At 47.4% G+C, this 25336-nt stretch overlaps 2 protein-coding genes across 5 annotated transcripts; both read right to left on the reverse strand.

Annotated features, from left to right (window-relative positions):
• Window positions 1-4257: 4257 nt before the first annotated feature.
• On the reverse strand, window positions 4258-12170 carry LRIT2 (leucine rich repeat, Ig-like and transmembrane domains 2). Of its 4 annotated transcripts, none has more exons than XM_019444786.2 (3): window positions 12066-12170; window positions 6893-7674; window positions 4258-5162 (listed from the first exon to the last, which is right to left on the reverse strand). In XM_019444786.2, exons 1-3 carry the CDS (start codon window positions 12080-12082, stop codon window positions 4402-4404), a joined length of 1560 nt encoding a protein of 519 aa, XP_019300331.2. In that variant the 5' UTR covers window positions 12083-12170; the 3' UTR covers window positions 4258-4401. The 4 variants fall into 4 exon arrangements, with proteins under 4 accessions (XP_019300331.2, XP_019300332.2, XP_019300330.2 ...); XM_019444787.2 differs by lacking the exon at window positions 12066-12170 and adding an exon at window positions 11909-12022; XM_019444785.2 differs by lacking the exon at window positions 12066-12170 and adding an exon at window positions 7951-8114.
• On the reverse strand, window positions 11213-24882 carry LRIT1 (leucine rich repeat, Ig-like and transmembrane domains 1). The gene is given in 10 exon segments (XM_019444781.2): window positions 11213-14918; window positions 16136-16441; window positions 20756-20972; window positions 20974-20994; window positions 20996-21025; window positions 21027-21068; window positions 21070-21129; window positions 21131-21229; window positions 24690-24731; window positions 24733-24882. Coding segments are annotated over 10 exon segments (1863 nt in total). The 5' UTR covers window positions 24814-24882; the 3' UTR covers window positions 11213-13953.
• Window positions 24883-25336: the final 454 nt, after the last annotated feature.

Consider the following 25336-nt stretch of genomic DNA (forward strand, 5'->3'; position numbering starts at 1 on the left):
GGTTTGTCTATCTAATCATGCCCCATCATGGGCCTGGAATGGGCTTTTCTCCTGAGCAGCAAAAGCCCCAGCAGGGCTGCTTGGAAAGGAATGGGCTCTGGAGCCAGAACTAATTTATCCCTCAATCCAGCCCAGAGAAGGCAGGGATTGGGCCTGGTGTGGATGTGAAGGCCTGGGAAGAAGTATAGTCTCTGGGACAGCAGTCAGGAAAGCCTCTGGGCTAGAAGGTCAGGCCAGCATTCAGGCTCTGGGAGGCCATGGGCTCCTGGACAAATCCAAAGCTTGAACCAAGGTAGAGGCACTCTTGGAAACTGCACCTGTGGGCAACCTCCTGCACTGGGAAGTATGGGGAAAGTACCTAGTTGCTGGCAAGAGCCATACTGAGAATGAATAGGAAGGTGTGGCTAAACCTAAGGTTCCAGCAAATGTGGAGATACTGGAAGTGACCCCCAGCCAGTGGGAGTGAGCTGGGCCAAGTTCTACTGCATTAGGGAGTGATGGGGGCCAAGGGATTGCCTGCCCAGCCACAGGGGACAGACCTGGACTATAAGCAGGCACAATTTTAAGCCTCCAGCTAATGAACTGGGAGGCAAGGGGTGACAGATTAGGCAGGCCTTCCCACTTCTGGGCCCTAAAAAACGGAGTGGACGTTCAGCAGATGTGTCTCCAAGGAATCTTCAGAACAGCGTGTGTTTTTCCTATGGTTGAGGTCAAACTTTTTAATTGTACGAAATAACATGGCGCTTTACAATCTGACAGCCCTGAGTCTGAATCCTGGCTCTGCCACTTAAGTGTGACTTTGGGCAAGAGACCAAGCCTCCCTGGGCCTCACTTCCCTCATCAATACATGGTGTGAAAAATGATTGCTATGAAGTTGCCAAGGGCTAATCTATGTAAAGCACCTCGCACCAGCTTTGTATGCGCTGATACAAGCTCAGAAGATAGACTCTGTCCTAGAGGTACTAGAGGACGTTGGAGGATGTCCACATGCTAGAACACCATATCCTGGAGGCGAGGACTCCTGCGCATGCTTACCCCCAGGTTGCTTGTGCCCACTGCTAGGCGTGGGAGCCTCTCCTCCACACTAGGAGAGGAGAGGAGAGTGGACTGGGAGAGAAGTGGAGGATGGCAGGGCAGACGCAATAGCTCTGTGACCTGTGCAGCTGAACATCTGCGTTCTGAAGGAGTTAGGAACTGATAAGACTGTCCCTAAGAGAACCCAGGGGACTCTGTACTGAACAGCTGTCCCTCAGAACCCAGCTGGTAAAATGTGGCAAGAGCTGGGGCACAGCCAGAGTCTCCTGCTTCTATAAGGATTTCTGCAATTCTGCTGCCCTGAAGCCTGGAAGCTTTGAAAGAAGCTGGGGTCAGCCCACCTAGCACGGATGTTGGCATCTGTTGGCAATGGTAATGCTTCTCTGATAGTCTTCAAGGGCCCTGGCCATGGGAGGATGGATGGGGAGCATGGGGAAGATGCCATCGAGGAGTAAAGCTGCCAGGCTGCCATGTGAACACAGGGAGGGTCCCTTAGGAGATTCACAGAAATAACTGGGTGGGGGGGGTGGTGGTGCTGTGAAGGGCCTAGTTTCCAGAATAAAGTGGTTATGACTTCACCAACCATAAATTGATTAATAAAGTAAGCGACTTTATTTTGTAGCAACAGGCTGGTGATGTTGGGGTCATCTGTGTGACATTATGAAATTGTGCAAATGCATGTTTTTAGCTGAATGAGGTCCAGCCATTTATTTATTTACCAATAATTTACTCAATCATTCTTTTAATAACACATGTTCTGAGCATACTGTCAGTGCCAGGCCGGGTATTAGGTGTACAGGCTCCAACATACCAGAAGAAAGGAAGAAAAAAGAAAAAGGACAAAATCCCTTCCTCAGGTTGACAATAGCAGATGCCTGGGGCCAGCAAAGGCTTCATTCTAAAAGTAAGTCACCCTGCTTACAAATGACTTCTGATCCAAAAGCACTCACCTTAAAATTACTTGGCCTAAGCTCTAAATAGATAATATTCCCAAGAGCATAACAAATGAATCTGAAACGATAGCATCTTTTAAACATTAAACAGAAAAGAACACTAGTTAAACATTAATTGAACAGAATGTGAAGGGTATTAGCATATATATCGTATTATTACATATATATTTATACATATACACACACACGTAATCCTAGTAAGATCTGATGTTCCAAATGGCCCAGTCTGTATATTGAGTCACGTTGAAAGAGAACACAGACGGACACGGATGCTTTCAATGGTGTTAATGTTTATTGTGATGACATTTATTGTGTGCCAGACATTGTTCTGAGAGCTTTCCATGTGAAAAGTCATTAATCATTGGGAAATACTACCCCTATGAGGTAGGTAGTATTATTATTCCCAATTTACAAATGACAGTAATGCACAGAAAAAGAGAGTAACTTGCGTAACATCACAAAGCCGGTAAGAATTTAAGCCCAGGAAACTGAGTTCCATGGTCTGTGCCTTAACGTGTCCCCCTTCTGCTGTCACATAGCCTGATCGATCTGAATAATACGCATGTTTACCCTTGGAATTTTTAAAAGGTCTCTCTAAGGGTGTTAAACTAATCAGATTCCCAGAAATCCTCTCTAGACCTTGTTCCCTCTGCCTAAATTTCCATGTTCATAGGAGTGGCTGAATGAACACTGGCCCTGCTCACTGAGGTACTCCTGATTCTCACTGCTGTATTATACTTGTCCTCCATGGCCCCTTCCCCCTTCCTGTCCCTTCTGTCCCATGCCTGCCATGAAGATTTCTTTGCTAGGAGTGGAGGCCAGAACACCTACTGCTGCCTTCATGGTAGCCCCAGGCTCCTTCATAATTGCTGTACCCTCCAAGACCTGTGGACAGCCTCTGATGCTGTTGGAAGAAAACACACAGAGGCCAACAGAAGTACAAGCTCTTGCCTTTTGCTCTGACCACTTTTCTTCAAAATTTGCCACGGGAAATTTCTCATGAACAAATTCTCTTCTGCATTACATGTATGAATGTGTTGTTTATATACATATGTATATATAACTATATATGCACATATATAATTTTAAAATATATGTTCTTAGGTGTGATAATGTCTTTGTAGTTATGTTTTTTGAAGGCTTGGAGGAAGTGATACTCGAAATGGACCTGGAAGAAAGAGTAAGAATTGGTGGGGAAGGTGGGAAGGAGGGAGGAAATATTTCTAGGGATGTCACAGGGAGGCCAGTTTATACTCAACAGGCTCCAGGGGATTTTCCTGTGGCTAGCGGAAAAGCTGCAAAAGACAGATGTGGGTTCAAACCCTGGGAAAGATTAGCAACAGCAGGGCTGCCCGGAGGGACAATGAGCTATCTCTGGGGTTCACGGGGAACCCTCTACCCCACGTACACCCAGATAAGAGGAGACAATCAGCTCTCAGGGCTTTAACAGGAGAGCTTGAAACAATAGGGGAAGGGAGTGGGGGTTATGTCATCACTCATGTAGCAAACATTTGTTGTGCTCAGCGCTGAGATGCTAGGGACATGGGGCTAAAAAAACAAGCCTGAAACTCAGGATGTCACAGACTAGGTACAAATCGGGATTCTGTAGCCTCCCTTTGTAAATGATGACAATAATAATAATTATATAGTCATATGATTTTTACATAGGTTCTATTCCTTCTGGGACTACAACTCTACTTTCTAACAATCACTGGAGCATGAGCCCTGGGCTACAGCCAGTTTCCTGTTCCTCAGTGCTGATGGCCCCAGGCTCTCACGAACACCAAAGGACTGGTCACAGGAGCACAGGCACCCACAAATAGAGAGTCACATCACCCACCGGGCTCTCACTGCCCCAAAGGGCAGATCTTTGGAATATCAAACCTATGTGATCTCATTGGGAGTTTTCCAGTAAGAGGAAGAATAATACTTTTTGAACAATGGAAGACACAAGAATATTGCAAAATAGACATTTAGAGGAAACAATGGCATTCGAGCTCCCGTCAGGGGGTGCCTTCACCAGCAGCTAGATGTGTGATGGTACACAAGTAACTTTCTGGGCTTCAGCTTCTTCACCTGTGAAAAAAAAGGGGGGGTAGAATTCTACCTTTCTCCAGTAGGATAACACATGTGAAATGTTATGTGTAAATGTTACGGAGCTATATATATGGAAAGAGTAACATTTATTGATTTCCAGTCACCATGTATAATAAGATAACTATTTGGACAGGACAAAGCTCCATTGCCATCCCTTCTGTGAAGAATTGTGTCAAGTTTGGTGCCTGGAACAGAGTAGGTGCTCAATAAATACTATTGAATGAATGGGTCAAGCCAAGTAGAGTTGCCACAGAGGGTGGGTTTAGGGATTAAAGGACCATGCTTCCCCCCACCCCCTGCCCCCAGCTTGAGCTGTTCAGCCTTTGTCTTCCTCTTCATCTTTCTCTTCATCCCCTTCATCGTCTCTGTGCCCCAGGCGGTCCTCACAGACAGCTATGTGCTCTCTATAGGAGCAGTCCCTGTGCTGTGGCACAGCACGGGGGCACCTGGGAGCCTTCCTGCGGTGAGGACAGCAGTGCAGCCCCCACTCCCTGCAGCTGCAGGGGGCCTGGGCTGCCCAGACGTAGGCGCCCACAGGCACCGCCAGCAACACAGCGCACAGGACCACTGTAATGTGCAGGAGGCGCTCCCGTCCCTCCAGCTCGCCATGGTCTCTGCCCGTCACAAAGACCACACACCGGCCCCTGCGTGGGGGCTGGCCCCCCAGGCTGAGGCATGCCTCATACTTTGTGCTGGGAAGGAGGTCATCCACGGCGTACGTGTTGATCCCGGGGCCGATGTGGACCACCTCCTTCTTGAGTGTTTCATCTGATGCAATGTAGAGGGTGAACCATTTCTCCTCAGGGGTGTCAGCCACCGCAAACCACTCCAGCAGAATCCCATGCACTGTCTGCTTGACGACCCTCAGGTCAACATAGGCATTGCCATCCGAGGGGAAAAAGGCAGAATGGGGCACAGACAGGGTCTGGGCAGGCTGGACTTGGAGGGAGATGACAAGGGTGCTCCTGCCGATGGAGTTGGAGGCCACACAGGTGTAATTACCCCTGTCCACCAGGTGGGCAGCAGGTATGACCAGCTCCGACAGAGCAGTATCTTCTGCAGTAGATGAGGTCAACACTGGGTGGGGAGAGAGCAAAACAGTTCCAATAGATATTTCTCTGATAGAAAGCTGGACAGCGTTCAGCAACGCTAATTATTATTATTTTTCTGAGCTGAAGGTGACAATTTATTAAGCATATGTTTGGTGCCAGGTGTTTGCCTCTCAGCACCCCTGTAAGGTAAGTACCCCATTTTTACACATAAGAAATTGAGGATTGGAGTGATTAAGCAACTTGCCCCTTGTGAGAAATGATCAGAGGTAGTGACTGATCTGGAACCTTGCTCTTCTGCCTACGGAAACCACATTGTCAACTTCACTAGCTGCTCCCACCAAACTACCAGAAGCCTCACTGAGCCAACAGCATGGTTTCTGGGAGATCTCTTGCCACCGTGTGATACTGTGAGCTTCAAGAAGGGTCTTTTTTGCCTGCCAGGTATAGAGAGGCTCAGAGTCTGGAGCCAAATGCCTGGGTTCTATCCCTTAATAAGTATATGGTCTTGGACAAGTTGCTAAGATTCTCTTGGCTTCAATTTTCTCATCAGTAAAACGGGATGATAATAGTATCCTTTATGTAGGTTTGATGCTAAGTGCTTAGTGCTAGCTGTTGTTATTACTGAGAGGATACATATAATATGGTACCAAAGAAACTGACTTCAAAGCATTAAAAACGACATGCATGCATCTCATGGCTCTTAAAAAGGCTACAACAATAAACCCTACATTTCTCCTTCATTGGTATTTAACCTCAAGCCAATAAGATGTGATCAAAATGATGGGAAAAAATCAACCGTTCAGTTAGCTAGGTATTTTTTAATCTTCCAGTGGTTTTTCACTATGCATAACAAATATCTGGATAACTGACTATATTTCTCAAGTTTTACTCAGATATTTCTAGTTGTCTTCTAGACTTCAGGATATCCGTAGGGAAGCCACCTCTGGCCTGTGATATGTCCCAGTGATGCAGGGTAGCATTAAAGGTGATTCCATCTAATGTATGAAAGCAGACCATATAATTTCAGAAAATGAGAGGCAGGTTTGAATCCCAGTTGTGAGGCCCATGGAGGTCACTTCCTCATCCAGGGTCCCAGTAGTACAACTTTAAGCCGATAAGGTCTGAACAACACAGTGGTGGGAAGTGTAAAATTCAGTCTATATGTAGGAATTTCCAACCTTGCCCAATGGTAAGAATTAGTTGGGGAAAGAAAGAGGGGAGAAGAGGGAACTCTTGTTAATTTACATTATTCTTAGGTCCTCCCCTGGACACAGTAAATCTGAATCTCCAGGGCAGGAGCCTGGAAATCTTATTTCAAACAAATACCCCAGATAAGTCTGCTCCAGCAAATTTAAGAAATAAGTAATTGTCTCTAGAATGAGTCCTAGTCAGAAATTCTATGATTTAAAAATACATAGTATCATATTTTGCATCTAGAAGACTCTCAGAGAATATATTTGTTCATGTATAATTTTATCATATTTATATAATATGTTAAGCCAGCTCCAATACATATAGTTACATATATACATGTATATCCTATAGGGATCTGTATGCAATCACTTAAAATCATGCCAATAGCGGAACTATATCTTGGAAACTTTCCTGTTGTGGTGAGTATAATTTAAGGCTATCCCAATCTTCCCCACACCTTTATTTCATGATTGACCCAGTTTAGAACCTCTCTACTGAGGATAGGGTTGCTGTAGACCTCAGTCTTTCCCAAGACACATTGAGAGGGTCCATGTGGCTTACCATCAAATTCTCTCCACATGCTCAGAGGATAAGTCCATACAATGGTTGGTGAGGGACTGGCCTGTGCCAGGCATCTCAGGGTCACATTCTGTCCCATCTGGATGGTGACACTGGCATTAGAGGTTGAGATCTGTGGCTTCATGCAAACACTGAGCTCAGTTTCATGAAAAAGCTGCCCTGCTTTGGAGAGAGGGTGTTGGCACACCAGGTAGGAATTCACCAGGATGACCGGAATGCTGTTGGACTTTACAAATTGGACAAGTCCCCTCAGGCGACAGTCACATAGCCAGGGGTTGTCGTGCAGTGCCAGCACCAAACCGGAGTGAATCCTGGCTCCGCAGCCAGGCTGATGGGGTTTCTGGTAGGCCAGCCAGTTCGAGAAGATGCCCTTGGATACAACTGTAAGCCTATTGGAGGATAGGTCAAGGTAGGTCAGATTGACCAAGAACTGAAGAGCCAGCTCAGGGAGCACATCAATCCTGTTGTGTTTGAGATCTAAGACCCTCAGAAGAGGGGTGGCTTGGAATGCTGTCCATGGCACTGAACGAAGTTTGTTCCCCTCCAGTCTCAGCTCTTTCAGTTCTGACAGGTGCTCCAGGGCTCCTAGGTGTATCACAGTGATGTTGTTAAAATTAAGCCAAAGGTATTCCAACGTGCTCATGTTGATGAAGGACCCTTGGGGCAGTTCGAATAAGGGTGAATTTTCAATTCTCAACCGCTTTAACTCTTCAGGAAGTTTCCTTGGGATCATTCCCAAAGAGGTAGACATGCACTGCAGAGCCCTGTACAAGAAACCACAAAATCTTTAAGACGAACATCAGGGAAGTGGGATCAGGTTTATTCTGGCATTAGATGTATGAATTAGAAGAAAAAATATATATGCCATTCACTTGAAATAAAAGAGACCCATTTTGGTAAAAGTGCACAATTCTCCAAAGTTCAGCACCAACTAGAGATTTGCTGATTTCCTGCCAAATCTAGGCCTGTTCCCACTCCACAACTTCCCCAAATAAAACCCATCCCCTACAACCTTCTGGCATCTTGTTAGCACAGCGCACCTGCCGAAACTGTCCTCTGAGCAGGTACATCCTGGTAGACAGGATGGCTGAGCTGCATGTGAATCCAGAAAGACCAGAACTAGCAGGCAATAGTGAGAAACTGAAGCCATATTCCTCTGTAAGAAACTACCTTGCAAGTTTTGAGTAAGTATAGTCCAAGCTTCCGAGTGGCAAATCCTATTATCGGTAATCCATGGTGATGTAGGTCAGCACAGCAGTGGCAAAGTCCCTGGATGCTCTGAGGTCTGTTATGGCCCAGATCACAAGCTCAAAAAGAACTCATGAAGAGAGAGCTATGTGTCTTAACTAAGGTCACAGAATTTATCCTTTTTCTAGTTCTCAAGTCTAGAAAGCAAACTCTAAGCCAGTTGTCCTATTCAGCACTGATACTGTCTTTCCTCAGTTTCTTACAAAAAGATCTAAGAAACCAGCAAGTAATACTATCCTGAGCACTATGGTTCAAGTTATTTGGCCAGAATCCATCCAATACTTCATCACAATTGGCTCCTGAAAGCTAGAATTTTCAACAACTCTCTAGAAGTGAATGCATGGTGGGTAACAAAGATGTGACCACTCCCATCTCTGGCTTTCTCTCCACACCTGGTGTGATGGATTCATTCCTCTACTGTATTAAGGCAGCTGTTCTTGCCACTTGGATGACCAGAGTCAGAGAAGCATCATGCTGCAGAGGTTAAACCACAAGATTGTGTTTTCTGATTAAACCAAAGTGTGTTTCTTATCCTGGATCCTGAATGCTGTGTATGTCACATGATAAAGGCTTACATTTTAAGGTGAGATATGTGTGATTTGGGGTACTTCGTTACTCAGTAATCATTCAACAAACATTGGCCATGTGCTCTAAACCACACAATTTCTAGGTGTCAGGAATTCACTGGTGGACAAAACTTCATAGACCCTGTGGGGTCTTCTCTCTAGCTTATGTTTCCTTGTCTTGAGATCTTTGGAAAGTCACTAAGCTCCATGAATCTCAGTTTCTCCTCTGAAAAATAGGGAAATTAATAAACACGTCATAACATTTCTAGGAAAATTTGAGGTTATATAGAATAAAGTACCTAACATACAGTAGATATATTGATTCCCTTCCCACACCAACAGACTCTTGAAAAGCAGAAAAGTCTACTTCCCTATTACTTGGGGTATTTTCTGGTGAATATTGAAATTCCATGAGTTCCCTTAAGACTCATGATATACATTGTACCCTACAAAAGGCCTCAAGGAAGAAAATCCGCTTAGCAGTTAACCAGTGAGGGGGGAAATGGGTCACCAACTAAGCTGATTACACTCCAGGCTTTCTATCCAAGCCAGATATATTTGCTTGAGTTTTTTGTCTAGCTCTACAATCTGGATAGATCTCTGAAGTTCCTCTCAAGGTAGAAATCAAAACAAAGAGAGTGAAATGGGTGCAAAACTTGTGCTAGACATGGAGATGTGCTGCCTAGAGCCCCTTCAAGGAATAAGTTGATGCTCAGCTGCAAGGATTGCTTGCATGAGGTCATGCCCTTCCCAAAGAAAACCACATATAGCAACTGAGGGTGGGGTGCCCAAGGGCCCAGCCAGTTTGGCCTGATGGCAGACAATTCTGATTCTCACTCCAGAGAACTTGTACCAGGTTGGCCAAAATTTTTTCAAGCTTGTTTTTTGAAAAAAAAAATGTGATTCAATTCACTGCATCACAACCCACTAGTGAATTCTTTTCTCACCTCAAAATGTAAGGGCCTAAAGAAATCTTCATCCCCCACAATTTCTTCCCTGTTCATCCCATGCTATCCTCTTCAAATGAATCCAGCTGAACCTAACTTTCCAGTGGTTTGATGAAAGCTTGAGAAGAGTATCCCCTGGCATGTCATTTCTGGACTCATGCAGGCCACTTCTGCACTGCTCCTTCTCCTCTCCTGACCCCTTCATCTCCTGGTTTCCTTATTTGGCATATGGGCACAGGGAACACCTATATTTTCAGTTAAGGCAAGAGAACTGGGGCAATTAAAGCTGGGTTATGTCATTTACCTTAAATTACTAGTGGTTAAGTGGTGTCCCTAAAACTCAAGAGAATTAACCACAAGGGGAAGGAGTTTGAGAATATGACACCCTCATCTCCCTTCCAGTAGGATGTGTTCAGGAACTTGGCTGTTAGAATTATTAGTAGAGATAGTCATGAGAGAAGAGACATTCTGTTTATGAAATAATTAGATATAAATAGCCTCTGTGTGGTGGCTCCCTGGCCAGTCTTAATAGAACCTTAATAAGAGAGTTTTCTATCTATTCATTTGGAAAATGGCACCCTGATGTTAGTAGAACTTTGGGATGGCTCAGACAGAGAACTAGGTGACATATCCAGAAGCAGGCATGCTGTTTTCCCTCTTTTCAACCTAGTGCTCTCAGTCTTCCATCTGCTGCCAACCCCATCTGAGATGTCTTCCTGGCTACCCATGCTAATGGCATGCCTGTGATGGACATACAAATGACTACATTCCCAAGCTCCCTTGAATAGGTGGGCTATCCAACTAAAATTCTGGCTAATGGAATTTTAGAGGAAATAATGTTTTAAAAGCCCCTACATGACTCTCCAGGTTCTCTTCTCCCTTGGTACAGCAAGTGTTAACATTCCAGGTGGTGGAGTCTTCATTAGCCTGGGCCCCTGAGTGAATAAATGGAGCAGAGCCTACCCTCCATCCACATTTACCACAGACTCAAGAGACTCTGTAAAGGCAGGGATAAACCTTTCTATATTAAGCCACTGAAATTTGGGAATTGTTAGCATAGCATAAGCCTAACCTATCCTGACTACAATACCTTTGCAATCAAATAACATGTTCAAGTACTCTTAAGTTTGTTTTTGTCTCCACTGGATTATATGATAGTTAAAGCAAACATTTCCAGCTCTAGGATCTTTAAAGGCACTGGTCACTGAATAATTTCAATACCCTACATCAACTTTCTAGGATACATTTTCTGTTACTTGCCTTTTATACCTTGCAACTTACACATGCTACTTGAGATAAGTGACATTGGACCTACGCCCTGCTTAGGTTAAAAGAAATAATTATGTTGTAGTTAGAAAAAGACATGATGGAGATGCCACAATCTCATTCAACCTCCAAACAAGGCTTCCAAGGATACCATGCTGTGGGACCACCCTGGTGTAGGTTGGTCTTCATCACTGGGAGACAAGAAATTATTTTCCCTGCCCTCTAAAAGGTTTTCAGGGACCAACTTATACTAATCAGACTCATATACCAAAAGATCAATATATAAACCAGACATCAGTTTATTTTTTAGAGCGGGAATTAATTTTTTTCCAGTTACGTGAATATTTATGAACATAATCCAGGATGGTTCCCCTCTACAAGAACAAACCAGGGAAGACAGAACACACAAAGGAAGACTGACAAGATGGAAATTGGGAGGCTGACTATCTTTGGAGTCATTCCTTCCAGACCCACTAAAGCAGGTCTTAATGAATTATTGATAAGTTTGAATTCTCTCTCTCTCTCTCTCTCTCTCTCTCTCACACACACACACACACACACACACACACACACACACACACATTCACATGATGTTGAATAAATACTAACAAATTCTTGCTTTCAAGTTCCTGAATTTTCTTCAAACAAGGTTTAATAAAACTGACTGGATGTTTATTGTCTTTGGGCCAATAATTGTTCAATCTTAATTGGCTCAGCCAATCATTTAGAGAAAACATCTTAATCATTTCAGTAGATGGCTGCTTTCATCCACTTAATTTGTTCTGATTTGGGGAGTGCCTATCAGTCTCATATATCAAACAATCAGAATTGAGTCTTGGGTCTCAATAGCAGAAATGTCTTAATGAATCTACGTTGGGGTTTGGAAAGCTACAGCCTGAGAGCCAAATCCAGCCTGCCACTTGTTTTTGTAAATAACATTTTATTGGAACACATCCATGCCCATAACTTACATATTGTCTGTGGCTGCTTTCACACTCCATCAGAAGAGCTGAGTAGTAGTGACAGAGCCTAAAATATTTACTATCTGGCTTTCTTTACAGAATATGTTTGTTGACCCATGCTGTAGACAATGGTTTTGTCATCTTCCAACCAAATAATTTCTCTTACCAATGGCTATGGCCCATAAGTTATAGTCAGATGTACCCTCCGAGTGATGGGCAGAAAATATCCACATATGGAAATTCCATACTCATGTGTACTGGTGGTCTTATGGTTCCTACAGTTTTCAATGACTTGAAAAAATCCATTCCCATAATGAACTTGCTGTAGATCACGTTGTAGAGATCAACACTGAATAGTGACCTTCAGCTTGGCCAGAAAGTTATCAAAGACTTAGATCCTCCAAGAAAATTGATCACTACCCTCTACAAATCAGTCAACTCTTTGGGCTTCAGTTTTTTTCATCTGTAAAATCAAGCAGTTCATCCTCCATAATGGGTTGTTGTAAAAATCAAATAAGAGAAAGGAAGGAAATATGTTGTAAGGTCAGATGTTGTAAGGTCTTTTGTAAATGTGAGAGGGAGTACAGTAACTTCAGGCGATACCAGCAGGATAGTTCCCTGGGACTGCTTGCTGTACCCAAATTTTCTCCGTTGTTGTCTAAAGGCCTTGGTACCAAACACCCTGAATGCTCCCCTTATGAAAGCCCGGACTTGTAGACAAGACATTGACCCTTCTGCTGGAAACATTCATCTTCACCCGTTCACAGAGGTGTCTCAGAGGCTTCCCAACTTGAGGCAAACTGAACAGGAATCCCACCTTGAAGTGGCTCACTGAGTAACTGGGAAAGCCCTGAGACACCCTCAGGAATGCAGGTAATGTCAGTAATCCTAACAAAGACTGCTACGTGGGAACAGAGGTGAGCTGTGTGCCAGACAGCATTGGGTGCACTGTGTCGCCCACCACGGAGGGTCTCTCAGATTCCTCCAGCCTGACATCTGAGAGTAAATGAGCAGTGGTCTCTTGAGCATCATCCAAACCAAATTTATTGCAATTCACTGAATTTATTGAAATTGAACAATTATCTCTAGGCAGAATGGCACCCATAAAAAAAAGGTTAGAATCCCTAAGTGTACACAGTGAGGGCACAGTGTGGGTCTGTGTGTGTGTGTGTGTGTGTGTGTGTGTGTCTATACAAATTTGGCTAATGCATCAAGGGACTGCATGTGTGAGTGCCTATGAGTTAGCATAAATGTAATCAAGATGCAGAAGAGGGGCATGGTAAGGACTGTCAATCCTGGAACCAACTGCCTGATCCTGACTCCAGAACTGCCACCTTCTAGTTGTGTATACATTGTGAGCAATAGAGTGAATTAGATCACTGCTCAGCAAACTATTTCCTGCCCCCCATCACCTCCCTGGCAGAGCTGTCCTTTGATGCCACGTGAAAGTTGGGTTTGGCCATGGGACTTGGCTTTGGCAGAGAGAATATGGGCAGAAATGGCAATGTGCCAGCTCTAAAGCCAAGCACTTAAGAGACATTGCCTATCTTTGTTCATTCCTCTGATATCATCTGACCTATCCTAGAAAGACTGCCCCAAGTAGCCACTGACTCTTCATCCTGGGCCCCAAATAGAACTCATGAAGCAGAGACACCCTGGTCAACCCACAGACCTGTAGGTTGGGTGAAAATAGTGCCTGTTGCTGCATACCCCTGAGATTTTGCTTTTATTTGTTACATGGGAAAAACTGACTGATACAAGCAAGTCGGTCAATCCCCGTTTCTTCTCCAGGAAAATGGGAGGGCCTTCTGCAAAGGGTTGTTATAAGAATTAAACAAGTCAGTGTATGTAAAGCACTTAGAACACTTCCTGGCACATAGTAAGTGCTTAATAAGTGTTAGCTGCTGTCACTGTGTGCACACGTATGAGTAAGCAGGAACCCAAGTGGGCAAGAGTGGGTGAGTGTGGGCTCAGGTGTCAGAGTAAGCAGGTGAGAGTGGAAGACAGAAAGTGGACGTGGCAGGTGTGTGGGCACCTGGAGGGGAGCACCCCCCTCAGCAGAAGTACTCATTGATCCGTCTGCCCCCCCTGCCCACCAAGACCTGAGAGTCCAGGCTGGAACGGGCCGAGAGGAGCCTGTCGGCCTCACTGAGGCTGTGCTGGGACAGCTCCTCAGAGCCATCCTCGCTGTGGCCCAGCCTCTCCAGGTTGACGTAGGCCTCGGCGGAGCCCCCAGAATGGCACTTCCGGCAGCGCCTTCGCAGAGCACCGCAGCAGACAAGCAGGGTGAGGGGCAGGGCGATGACAACAGCCACGCTGATCACCACCACATTGATGAGCCGCTGGGTGGCCTCGGCGTCTACCACCTCGTCTGTGGAGAAGATAACACACTGCTCCTTCTGGGGCAGCAGGTCCCGCACACAGACACATGCCACGTACTTGGTCTTGGGCACCAGCCCACGGATGGTGATGCTGGTCTTTCCAGGCGGCACAACCACCCTCCGCATGCTGCGCTGCCCAAAGACAGCATAGAGGACGCTGAAGGTAGTTATGCTCCCAGCCTGGGGGGCCTTCCACACCAAGGTCACACTCTGGTAAGTGTCTCCCACCACCTTGAGAGACCTCACCATCTGGGTCTCCTGGCGTCCCGCCTGCCCGTTTGAGCGTTCTCCTGGGATCCCCATCTGGAAGTGCTGGAGGGTCAGCTCCTCCTTCATGTTGGACACAGGGGGCCCAGTGGCCAGGACAGCAGGCCCAGGAATGTCAGGGACATGCCTGGCCACCATCTTGTTGTACGCGGCAGCTTCCGCCCCGTCACCTGTCCTTGCCCACAGTGCCCCTGGGCTCCCACCGTGTTCTGTGGAAGCCTGGGGCTCAGTGATGGCCAGGGAGATGACAGTCTCAGAGACTCCCAGGAAGTTCTTGGCCTGGCATATGTAGTCTCCTGAGTCAAGGTGGGACACAGCAGGCAGGCCCAGCAGCGTCCAACTCGTGCCATCTCTGGCAACTTCCTGGTGCACTGAGGGGAAAGAGGCATAAAGCAGGAAAATGAGTGGGCCCATCTGCCCCAAACTTCCTCCTAGGGTCAAGTTCATGGCCCCTGGACTGTGTATGCTCTTGTATACATAGGAGACCTTTTCATCCTGAGAAACCACTGGGAGTTACTCAACTTTTCTTAGACTAGCCAAGGGGATCAAGATCACCTGGGCTCAAATTTGGGGAGACCTAGGCTCAGGCTGAGTCTCAGGATGATCTGCCTTCTAAATCTGTATTCTTCAGGGCCCTGGAATCCTATAGAACTGACTCCTTAGGGAAGCAGGCTGTGCTCTGTGGGGGAAGGTGGGTCAGGGTGAACACAAGACAGAGGCCTAGCCGGAAGCACACTGCCACCCTGCCCAGACACACTGCCACGTCCATCAGAGCGTCTTCGACTTTGTGTTTTACGTAATGAAGCTCCTTATACAATGTTTGTTTGTCAATTGATTTCAAACCCACAATCCCAGAGCAACACTCGCCAGCCTAGTTGAAGGAGACCCCGAAGAGAGCTGCGAGGACATGCGGTTTTCTGGTCATGCACTAAGAAACGATCCCTCCTCAACCCCTTGTCTGCACGCAGGTAGGCTGTGACTCTGGTAAACCCCACCATCCTGTGCCAGAGATAAACCATCTCTGTCTACACAGCAAAAATAACATGGGAGGCTGTGTGCTGTAGGCCAAGCTTTTAGCCTCTCAGAGTCAGTTGACTTACAAAACAAAAAGGATAATCAGGTTGTTCTTTAAAGTTCAGTGACATTATGCACATAATGTACTCAACACCTGAGGAGCTCAATAGATGGTAACTCATATTGTTAATCACTCCTAGTGAAACTGGCTTAACATTCGCAACTTGGAAACTTACTATAAATATCAATACACTAAGAGTATCTTCCACCAAAATGGCAGCATTTTGTTCCTCCCAGGGTGGGCCCTGATCAGAGTGTCTTCTGGAATATGTAGGGCAGGTTGACAGCTATTGTCATCATGGAAGCCACTGTCCCATGTTCTGTCTGGGCAGAGCCTGTCTACCTCCACTCAGCCACAACAGGAGTAAACAGCCTCGCTCAGCTGACCTCCCTCTCCTCGGCAGACCTGACCTCCCACCAAAGATGCTGACATCCCCACCCTCCCCCACCCCCCACTCCCCGCCCCCGCACCCAGTCTGCAATCTCAGCACCACAGTCCCTGTAGCTCACAAACCTGTGCCGTTGAGCGCATACCCGTTGGCTCTCCTCCAGCTCATCTCCGGCCCAGGGACCCCGGTGGCCCCACAACGTAGCAATACTGCACTGCCCAGAGGGGACCTGAGGCTGGCTACCCCTGGACGGATCTCCGGACTCTGGCACTTCCTCAGTTCCAGCTGGCTGAGGGCTACTCCGGCCAGGCTGCGCGGGCTGGCACACTTCAGCCTGGCCTCTATGAAAGCCAGGTTTGGGGCCCAGCCTTCCAGGAAACGGGCTAGGTCATAGAGGCGGCAGTCACATACCCAGGGGTTGTCCTGCAGCCCTGCAGGGATGAGAGGGCAAGTAAGAGGTGAGCCCCCGATATTCATATCCCCATGCCCAGCCCCCCTGCCCCGTCAGGGAGGACAAGGCATATCCTGAGCTCAGAGTCAGCAGACCTGGCCTCCAGGTCCAGCTCCTTGCCTCTCTAGCTGTGCAATTTTAAGGCTGGTTCTTCAACTTGAATGATAGCAGTACTTCTCTTTCAGCGTTGCTATAGGCATAAATAAAAACAAATCCTGCTAAGCATTTGGGTAAGCCATACAGCATACTAACAAAATTGGCAATTACTGCTGCCATTCCTGGACTGACCCTTTCAGGCTACTGGTCAGGCAGCAAGGATTTCAGCAATACCTGCAATATGCCAAAATAAATTTCTCAAAATTCTTTGTGACCCCTGACTCTTGATCCCTGTCCTCTCAGTTTAGTGTGGAACTCTCAGCATCACCCCAGTAAGGAGGGTGGCTCTGACATTGGTCCCTTTGATACAAGCTCAAAAGGGGAGGAGTGAGGAGGCCAGGAAATCAAATCCTATGTCATATCCCCAGCCCTCTTTACTTTAAAATTGGACTTATTTATAAAGATGACAGTAGGTCACTGCACCCACCCTTCTACATCCAAGAACCTTCTACAGATACAGGCGTATCATGTGTGTTCATTCCTAAAGCACAACTCCTTTTTACATGTTTGCATTTCTGAAATATGGAATGAATTCATTTCATGTGGTGTCTTTTTACCCCCAAAAATTGTTATTAAATTTGATAGTATGTCTAATAATCAATGGCATATTATTTATTTGCATGCATATATTTGATATATTTGATTATTTATTTGCATGCATATATTTGATATATTTGGAAGGGGAAATGTAAGGTTTGAGGAGGTTGCATATACATCTGCTTGTAACACGTGACTCTCAGGTCCTTCTGAACACCAGTTGGGAGGATACCAGTACCTTCTTCCATCCATCCTCACTCCATCCCTCTCATAACCGCTACCCTGTGTCACTGGTTAAATGCATTTAATGATACATCTGCACCCCAAGAATCATGAGCGCCCAGCTCTGGTGGTGAGCTGCCTGGCTTTCACTTCTTACAATTGAGCCCCCAAAGAATGAATGCAAATAGCAAAGTTAAATGACAGGGAAACTTTTACCCCAAGACTGGCAGAAGTTAAATCTTCCAACCATTTAAATTATTAGCCTCATGAGGGAATAGATTTTCATCTCTCTTCTTCCCTGCTATATCCCCAGCACCTAGAACCAAGCTTCCACACTGATAGGCACTCAAATAAACTTGCAGAGTGAACACCTGCATTTGTGGTCTCACACAGCACAGGTGTGAGGTGAGAATTGGCCCAGCCACTTGGAGACTATTAGACTGATATTAAACTGTCTAATGTGCACACTCCATGACCTATTCCATTTTTCAGTTCCTATCCTAGAGAAACATTTGTCTACATGCACAAGAATGCATTGTCAAGAATGTTCTCTGTATCATCATAGCTGTTAATAAAATAATGGAAATGATCTAAGGGGCCAGTAAAGGGAGAATGGCTAAATTAACTGTAGTATAACGATACTATTAAAAATTATGCAGTAGTTTATAAATAATGAAGCTGATCCATTTGTAGCAACTTACAAAGACTTCCAAGACCTATTGTTGAGTGAAGAAGTTAGTGCTGGTTGATATAAACAATATGATATATACAATATGAAACTTTATGTAAAACACAGATAAAATTTCTATGTGTATGTATGTTTATATATGTATGTGTATGTAAATGCATTTTTTAATTTTATTTTTTATTTTTTTATTAAAAAAATTTTTTTAATGTATATTCATTTTTGAAAGACAGAGAGAGACAGAGCACAAGCAGGGGTGGGGTGGTGAGAAAGGGGGACACAGAATCCAAAGCAGGCTCCAGCTCTGAGCTGTCAGCACCAGGGCCCGACGTGGGGCTTGAACTCACAAACCGCGAGATCATGACCTGAGCCAAAGTCGGATGCTCAACAGACTGAGCCACCCAGGAGCCCCATAAATGTATTATTTTTAAGGAGGCTTCACACCCAGTGCAGAGCCCAGCGCAGGGCTTGAACTCACAACCCTGAGATCAAGACCTGAGTTGAGATCAAGAGTTGGACGCGTAACTGACTGAGCCACACAGGCACCCCTGCAAATGCATTCAAAAGAGAACATGGCAAATGAACGTAACAGTGGCTACCTGTTAGAAGGGGGAGAAGGATTCGGGATCAGAAGAGGGAACAAAAGGGTCTTTAGCTTTTTCTATAATATTTTTAATTTTTTTGTAATGTTTTTATTTATTTTTGAGACAGAAAGAGAGCATGAGCAGAGGAGGGGCAGAGAGAGAGGGAGACACAGAATCCGAAGCAGGGTCCAAGCTCTGAGGCTCCAGGACTGTGAGATAGATCATGACCTGAGCTGAAGTTTGACGCTTAACTGACTGAGCCACCCAGGCACCCCAGCTTTTTCTGTAATATTTTAAATGTTTACATATAATCATGTGTGAGTTATGTAATTAAAATTAATATTAATTTTCTGTAATGAATTATGCCACCTGTCACCCTCACGGCTAGGTATGAGTTTTAGGCAGGAAAAGAGATGGTTCACCTGTTAAGACATTGGTTTATTACAAACAAGAAGGAATCAAAGAGAGGGGGTCAGCTAGTATAACCATTCAACTCTGCTTTGGGAAACTGAGTCACAGGGGGCCTTTTCCTGCTGCATGACCTGGAAGATCGCTTGTACTTCATTTTCCTTATTGTAATACGGGGTGAACACCCCTTGCCCTGGCTGCCTGACATGGTCATTGCAGTAAAGTTATCAGATATTTCATATATATTTATATATGAAATTTATATAGCATACATATATTGAAAAGGGCATTCAGTTAAATGTTATTTTCAAATAAACAATTTTTTTCCCTGTGAGTACTATCCTATATATTATCCTTTATCAGATGAGAAAGTCTGCAGAGAGCTGGAATGGGGCTTGCTGTTTCCTGCCCTGTTTGCAGGCAGTGAGGCTTCTAAATATTCCCTCCTTGAGAGACTCTCCCGGGCCTTAGGGCAGGAGCTGCCCCAAACCATTCTGAGACTGCTCCAGCCCCTGGTGCTGGACCCTATATGAGCCAAGGTATGTTCTAGGCACATGCTGCTAGGAGGGCTCTCTTCTGATACTATCCACCCACTCCCCACTACCCACCCCTCTGCCACAACTCCCCATCCCCTCACAGGACAGAGGAAAGAGAATCAGTCTATCTGACATGAGCCTTGGGCCCAAACCACTACTTACTAAACCTCAGGTTGTGTTTGTTCATCTGTAAAACAAAGGACATTATACTTGCACTATCTACCCCCTGGGATATGGTGAGGGTCAAGTTCTGTGAGGGAGCAAGAAATTTAGGGAAGCTTCAGTGCCACACTAATGCAGATGGCCAGTAAGGACTGACCAGTTAGCAAAGAGTTAGGACCACCTTCCATCCATGTATGTGTACCTAGTGCTTAGAGGAGACTGTCAAGGGGGTGGGGGTGTTCACATGTTTTGAAGATTGTTGGAAGTTGGGTTTCCTGGAAGCAGACTCTGAGATGAACATGTGCAGCATGTTCATTAAGGAGGAAAGGACGGAAGGAAGGAAGGAAGGAAGGAAGGAAGGAAGGGGGGAGACACAGAGCTGAGAAGTGGGGCCTGGTGAATCCCTGGGGGACTCGGGAGCTGAAATAACCCATCAGAGTCATGCCAAGCAGCTGGGTCCTTAGACTCCCACCTGACAGGTCTTTGGATAGAGGGCTGTGTCCGGAAAGGATGGGTGGCTTTGGGCAAGGCTGCTCTGCAGCTAAGGCTGTCCCTGACAGGGCTGGCAGCTGAAGGCCACTGCTGACAGTGCCCTCAAAACCTGGGCAGCCAGCTCTACCTTGACAGGGACCCAGGTGGCACACCACTGTGCCTGCCACATGTACCTACTGTGTCCTAAGAACTGTCTTTTACTTGCAACTCCAACCTTTTGAGATAGATGTTATTGCCATTCTCTCTTTACAGAAGGGGAACCAAGGCACAGAGAAGCTAAGCAATTTACCCCGGGGACACACAGCTAGTAAGAAGCAGCGCTGGGATTTGAACTGGCAGCAGCTTGAGCTCCAAACCTGCCAGTGTGTGCCTCTCAGTCTTCACTCAGATCCAGAAGGCAGGCGTGATTTCTATTTTTCGGGTAAAGAATCAAGACTCAGAGAGGCTCAATAACTTGCCTAAGACCCCCAGGCTCCCCAAGCTGGCTCCAAGTGAAGGATACCGCCCCTTACCTAGCACCAGCCTGGTGTGGTGGCCGGGAAGGAAGGGCCCCGTCTGCAGGTGAGCCCAGGTGGCCAGCAGCTCCTGCGGGAGCCTCAGCAGCTGGTTGCTGGAGAGGTCGAGGAAGGTGAGGTTCCCCAGGAAGCGCGCGGCCCTCGAGGCGGCACGAGCCGAAAGGCGGTTGGCCTGCAGGTCCAGCAGCCGCAGCTGGGGGGCGTCCCTGAGCGCCCGCCCAGGGGAAGGCGGCCAAAGCGGTTCCCGGGCAGGCGCAGCTCGCGCAGCGCGGCGCAGGCCCCTCAGCATGAGGCCGCTGAGCTCGCTGACGGGCGTTGTAGGGCAGCCACAGCTGCTCCAGGCGGCCCAGCGGCCTGAAGGCCTCTCCGGGCCACCTTGCGAATGGCCGTCCGCTCCAGGCGCAGTCTGGAGGTGTCCGGAGGGACGGACGCGGGGGGCAGGGTCATGTCGGGGTCGCTGCACACCACGTCCTGGTCACAGAAATGGGGGACATTTGAGCGAGGGTCCTGTCGGGTCCGCGATCCTACCCCGCTCCCTCCCGGACCTTCCTTCAGGAGGCCTCCCGGTCTGCACGGGAACCGGGACCCGCCAAACCCAGGCTCCAGGCTGAGCTGGGCCCTGGAGTGGCGCCGCGGACGAGCAGACCCCCGGATTTCCCTTTGAGGGGTTCTTGCTTTGAGAGCCTTTCGCAGGGGTCCCAGAGGGCCATTTGGTCCTGTCCCTGGCTGAAGGACCTCTGTGTCCCCCTTACAACTCACACCACCTACAGTGCATTAAGAATGAAGGGTATTCATAAATCTTGAGATCATTTTGAGCACTGCAGCACTGCATATATGTGTTAAAAGTGTTCCTTTGTTAAATTATACCTCAGTTTTTGTGATATTACTTATATGACATATAATATATGTAATATCATATCATACAATTATATATATAACTTGGGCCATCAGAAACGAAGCCATACACTCACTGGGTGCCTCAAGCCTCCCCTGACCCGGAGGGACCACGAGGTGATTAAGGTGTTTAAGAGCTAGGACTTGGCCCCTGCAGTTGGATTCATATCTGGGCTCTCTGCTTGCTGGTTGTGTGTCCTTGAGTATATTATATAACTTCTATTGTCCTCAGTTTCCCACAACAGACTCCACCTCCCCGGGGTGGTTTCAGGGTTTAGGTGAGGTCCTGCTGTGTACCAGTTCTGCAGACCTGTCATCTGGAGGTGTGCAATGCTATTTATTGACCACTATCAAAAATTCCTGCATCCCAGCGCTGCAAAGCTCCTTGCAGTGATCCCTCTGCCCAGACAGTGACCTCCTAAACTTTGTTCTATTAAGTTTGGCACTAAAACAGAGGATAGAGAGATAAAAAGAAGCAGGTCCTTGCCGTCCAAGAACCTACAGTTCAAGGCTGTGTTACATGCCATCTCGGAGAGAGCAGCACACTCACATAAGGTAAAAAGGGAAAGATTCTCAAGGAGATAAAACTTGGAGGCTAGACCAGAGGGACCCAGCCCTTGTGCAGCCTATTTCATCTAGAGGCTTCTCTGCTCACACTGGAGCAGGGTGGGGGCAGTGGTCACGTTTTGCTTTGCTAGGGGAACTTGTTCTTTTTGTACTGCTCACAATCAGGCCTTCCTGATGTAACACACACTCTGACAGCATCCATCAGTTCAGCCTGAATACTCTATTCAGAGTTGACTGGCTGAACTTGACTTGCTTTTCCTTGTCAGTGGCACAGGGGGCTCCCACCCACTCACATTCTTCAGGTATACATGGACGCCCCTACTGAGGGATGGGTGCTGTGGAGATTCAGAAGAATATCAGACTCATAGCCCCTGTCCCTATACAATAGCTTACAATCCAGCTAAGGAAGATATCACTGGGGGCAGTGATATTTTCAATGATAATGGAAGTTTGACTGTTGCAAAGAGGAAGGTCTGGATGTAGGAGGGAGGAAGGCAGTTGACCGGAAACATGCCTGAAATTCACCAAGGAGGGATCAAAGAAACCACTAAGAAGCCAGCAGGAGCCAACAGCACATCTGGTGGGGCAAACTGGGCATAAAGAACATGGGAACACTTCTGTCCAGGTGCCCAGACTGGGCCCCCCAAGGAAACCCCAGTATCCACAAGTACCCACAAGTTCATGATTGTGGGAGCATGGAGCATAGGCAGGTCACCCAGGCTATCCAGATGTACGGGATGGAACCCTCTGACAGTCCCTGGTTGGAGGTGGGCTGAGGAAGGCATCTGGGATGAGGAGGAAGCCTCCGTCTGACTTTGCTATCTGCTTGTGGCCATTGGGGACCTCAGGGCCTCCTATAGCCTTTCCTGGCATCGTTGCCCTCATAGGACGCTCCATGCAGATGGGCTGGTGCCTATCAGTCATGGGACTGTCAGGCAGGTGGAACTGATGGTAAGAGCTCTGGCTTCAGAGGAAAGATGGCTACTGGCTGACATTAGAGCCCTGGAAACTGACCTTGGAATTTTATTTTCTATCTTCAGGCTAACCTGGTATCACAAGCCCTCCCCTGGTCCCTGCCCATGACAGAATTACCAGTTGAGAAGAAATCTGGAAATGGAACTAAAGCGTGGGTTCTAGGACCAGGTCTGTCACTGATGCTGTGTGACTCTCAGCCCTGTGCTTTCTGTAAGTAGCAGGAGAGGCTCTTCATCACCCTAGTCACACTGTCCTTGTCCAGAGGCTATTTCCTGGCTGGCTCAGGGCTTAGCCCTGGCTTTTCTTGAGGAGAGAATCCTTACCTCTGATGATCCATATGAATTGGACCATCAGACACTTGGGTCAAAAACGGAGTTCTTGTTTTTCAGACCACACAGGGTATCCTTTCGTGGGGGGTGACTCTCCATTCTTTGCATCCCCTCACACCCGATCAACCCAACACCCATTGCCAGGATCATTGTAAGTGTCACACTGATAACACTGCTGCCCTGATCAGAAATCATCAGTGGCTCCCAGCACCCATCTAAGACAAGGAGAAAGGGAGAATGGAATTCTAAAATGTTAAAAGATGGTAGGAAAGGCCCTGAGCCAAGGACTGAAATTCCTAAGCAAGTTGGGAAATGCAATGGTCACTAGTGGATAAGTTGAAGATGTCAGAGAAAAGATAGTCTAAAGGACTGCCAAAGAGAAAAGGAGAGGGGGCCATGGTGGGAGAGCAAGGGGTCCACAAATCACAGTGGCTTTGGAACATCCCATGGAAGGGAGGAGGAGAGGATGGAGGGGGCTCTCAGAGCTCAGGTAGGGCTTGGGGAAAGTCAAAGAAAAGGCTGAGGATATAGGGGTGCTTGCTTGCAATGGAATGGGCACTCCTGGGCTTTTGGAAAACCCATAGAAATATGTTGAGGCCGAGGCTCCTGGGGATGGGCCAGAGGTGCCCCCAAAGTGGGAAAAACATGAGGAGGCAGGTGGTCACATTCTGGGTGGGGTGGTAAGAAATACCTGGGCTGTACTGGGTAACCCCAGAAGCTGAGGCAAGAGAATGGAAGAGGCCTGGGAGAAAAGGGGCTAGGGAGATATAGAGAGAATGGTGGAATAGAATGGAAGGAAGGAAGGAAGGAAGGAAGAAAGGAGAGGAAAAGAAAGAGGTAACAGAGAGACTTCTCATGCCCTTTGGAGGGTTTCCCTCCACCAGGATCCTGGAGGAGGACTCAGGATGGATCTCCTGGAGTGGGCACACACTGTCCCACCCCTGCCCCCCACGTGTAAAGAAAGGGACTTGGTACTTCTCATGCCCTGCTGGCTGGAAGACAATGCAAAGCAGACCAGCCCCCTAGGGCACTTGGGCCTCAAGGGCCTGGAAGATAGAGGTCTCACCCAGCCATGTTCTGAGGGCCCTGCATACAGCCCTCACAACCCAGCCAAGCTGCTAGAGGGAAGCGGTGGGCTACCCATCCCCACACACCTGGTGACATACCTGGCCCTTGCTGCCATCACCCAGGATGTGGAGGCTGCAGCTGGCATTGAGATGGGCAGGAGCCGTGGGCTGGGGGATGCCCCCAGAGGGCCAGGAGCCAGAGCATGCCCACTGCCACCCTCATGGCTCCTGGCTCCTCTGTAGCCCAGGCAGGGGGCCTGTCCCTGGGACTGCTCTGTCATCCCAGCTCAGGAAGCCCAGCAGCTGCCCACTGGCTCATCAGCTCCCCCCCACCCCCCGCCCCCACCTGAGGCCATGGGATAAACACAGACAGACTGGGGATTAGGGAGGGGAGCCCTGGCCACAGCACTCAGCCGCTTATTACTCCTGGAATCACCCAGTCCTAAGGGAGAGGGTGGAGGATCCTCTTCCGTGGCAACAGCCCCAGACCCAGAGAGGCCAGGGTGTGGCAAGGTGAGGCCAGGGTGTGGCAAGGTGTGGTGAGGTGAGGGGCAAGTGGCTCCTGCACTGGCCAGCTTGGCTGTCCACCTGCGAAGTCACCTCATGCCAGCTAGGCTGTGGGCTACATGGACCCTGCCAGGGTGCCTGGGCTCAGAGAGGATGAAGACAGACCTGGCCTCTGATGAAGGCCATTGGAAATTGTCTCCTGTGACACTGTTTTATAGGGGGAAAAGCAATGAGATGAA

This window comes from Panthera pardus, unplaced genomic scaffold, assembly GCF_024362965.1.
Source record: "Panthera pardus isolate Hobbes unplaced genomic scaffold, ASM2436296v1 HiC_scaffold_22, whole genome shotgun sequence".
NCBI lineage: Eukaryota > Metazoa > Chordata > Mammalia > Carnivora > Felidae > Panthera > Panthera pardus.

Coding starts and splice junctions, on each gene's coding strand:
- LRIT2 (XM_019444785.2), bottom strand. CDS start 8,060: ATGGCTTCAGTTTCTCACTATTGCCTGCTAGTTCTGGTCTTTCTGGAT. Junction 7,675..7,950: donor TCAGAGGACAGTTTCGGCAG/GTGCGCTGTGCT, acceptor TTTCTTGTACAG/GGCTCTGCAGTGCATGTCTA. Junction 5,163..6,892: donor CATGTGGAGAGAATTTGATG/GTAAGCCACATG, acceptor CTCCCCACCCAG/TGTTGACCTCATCTACTGCA.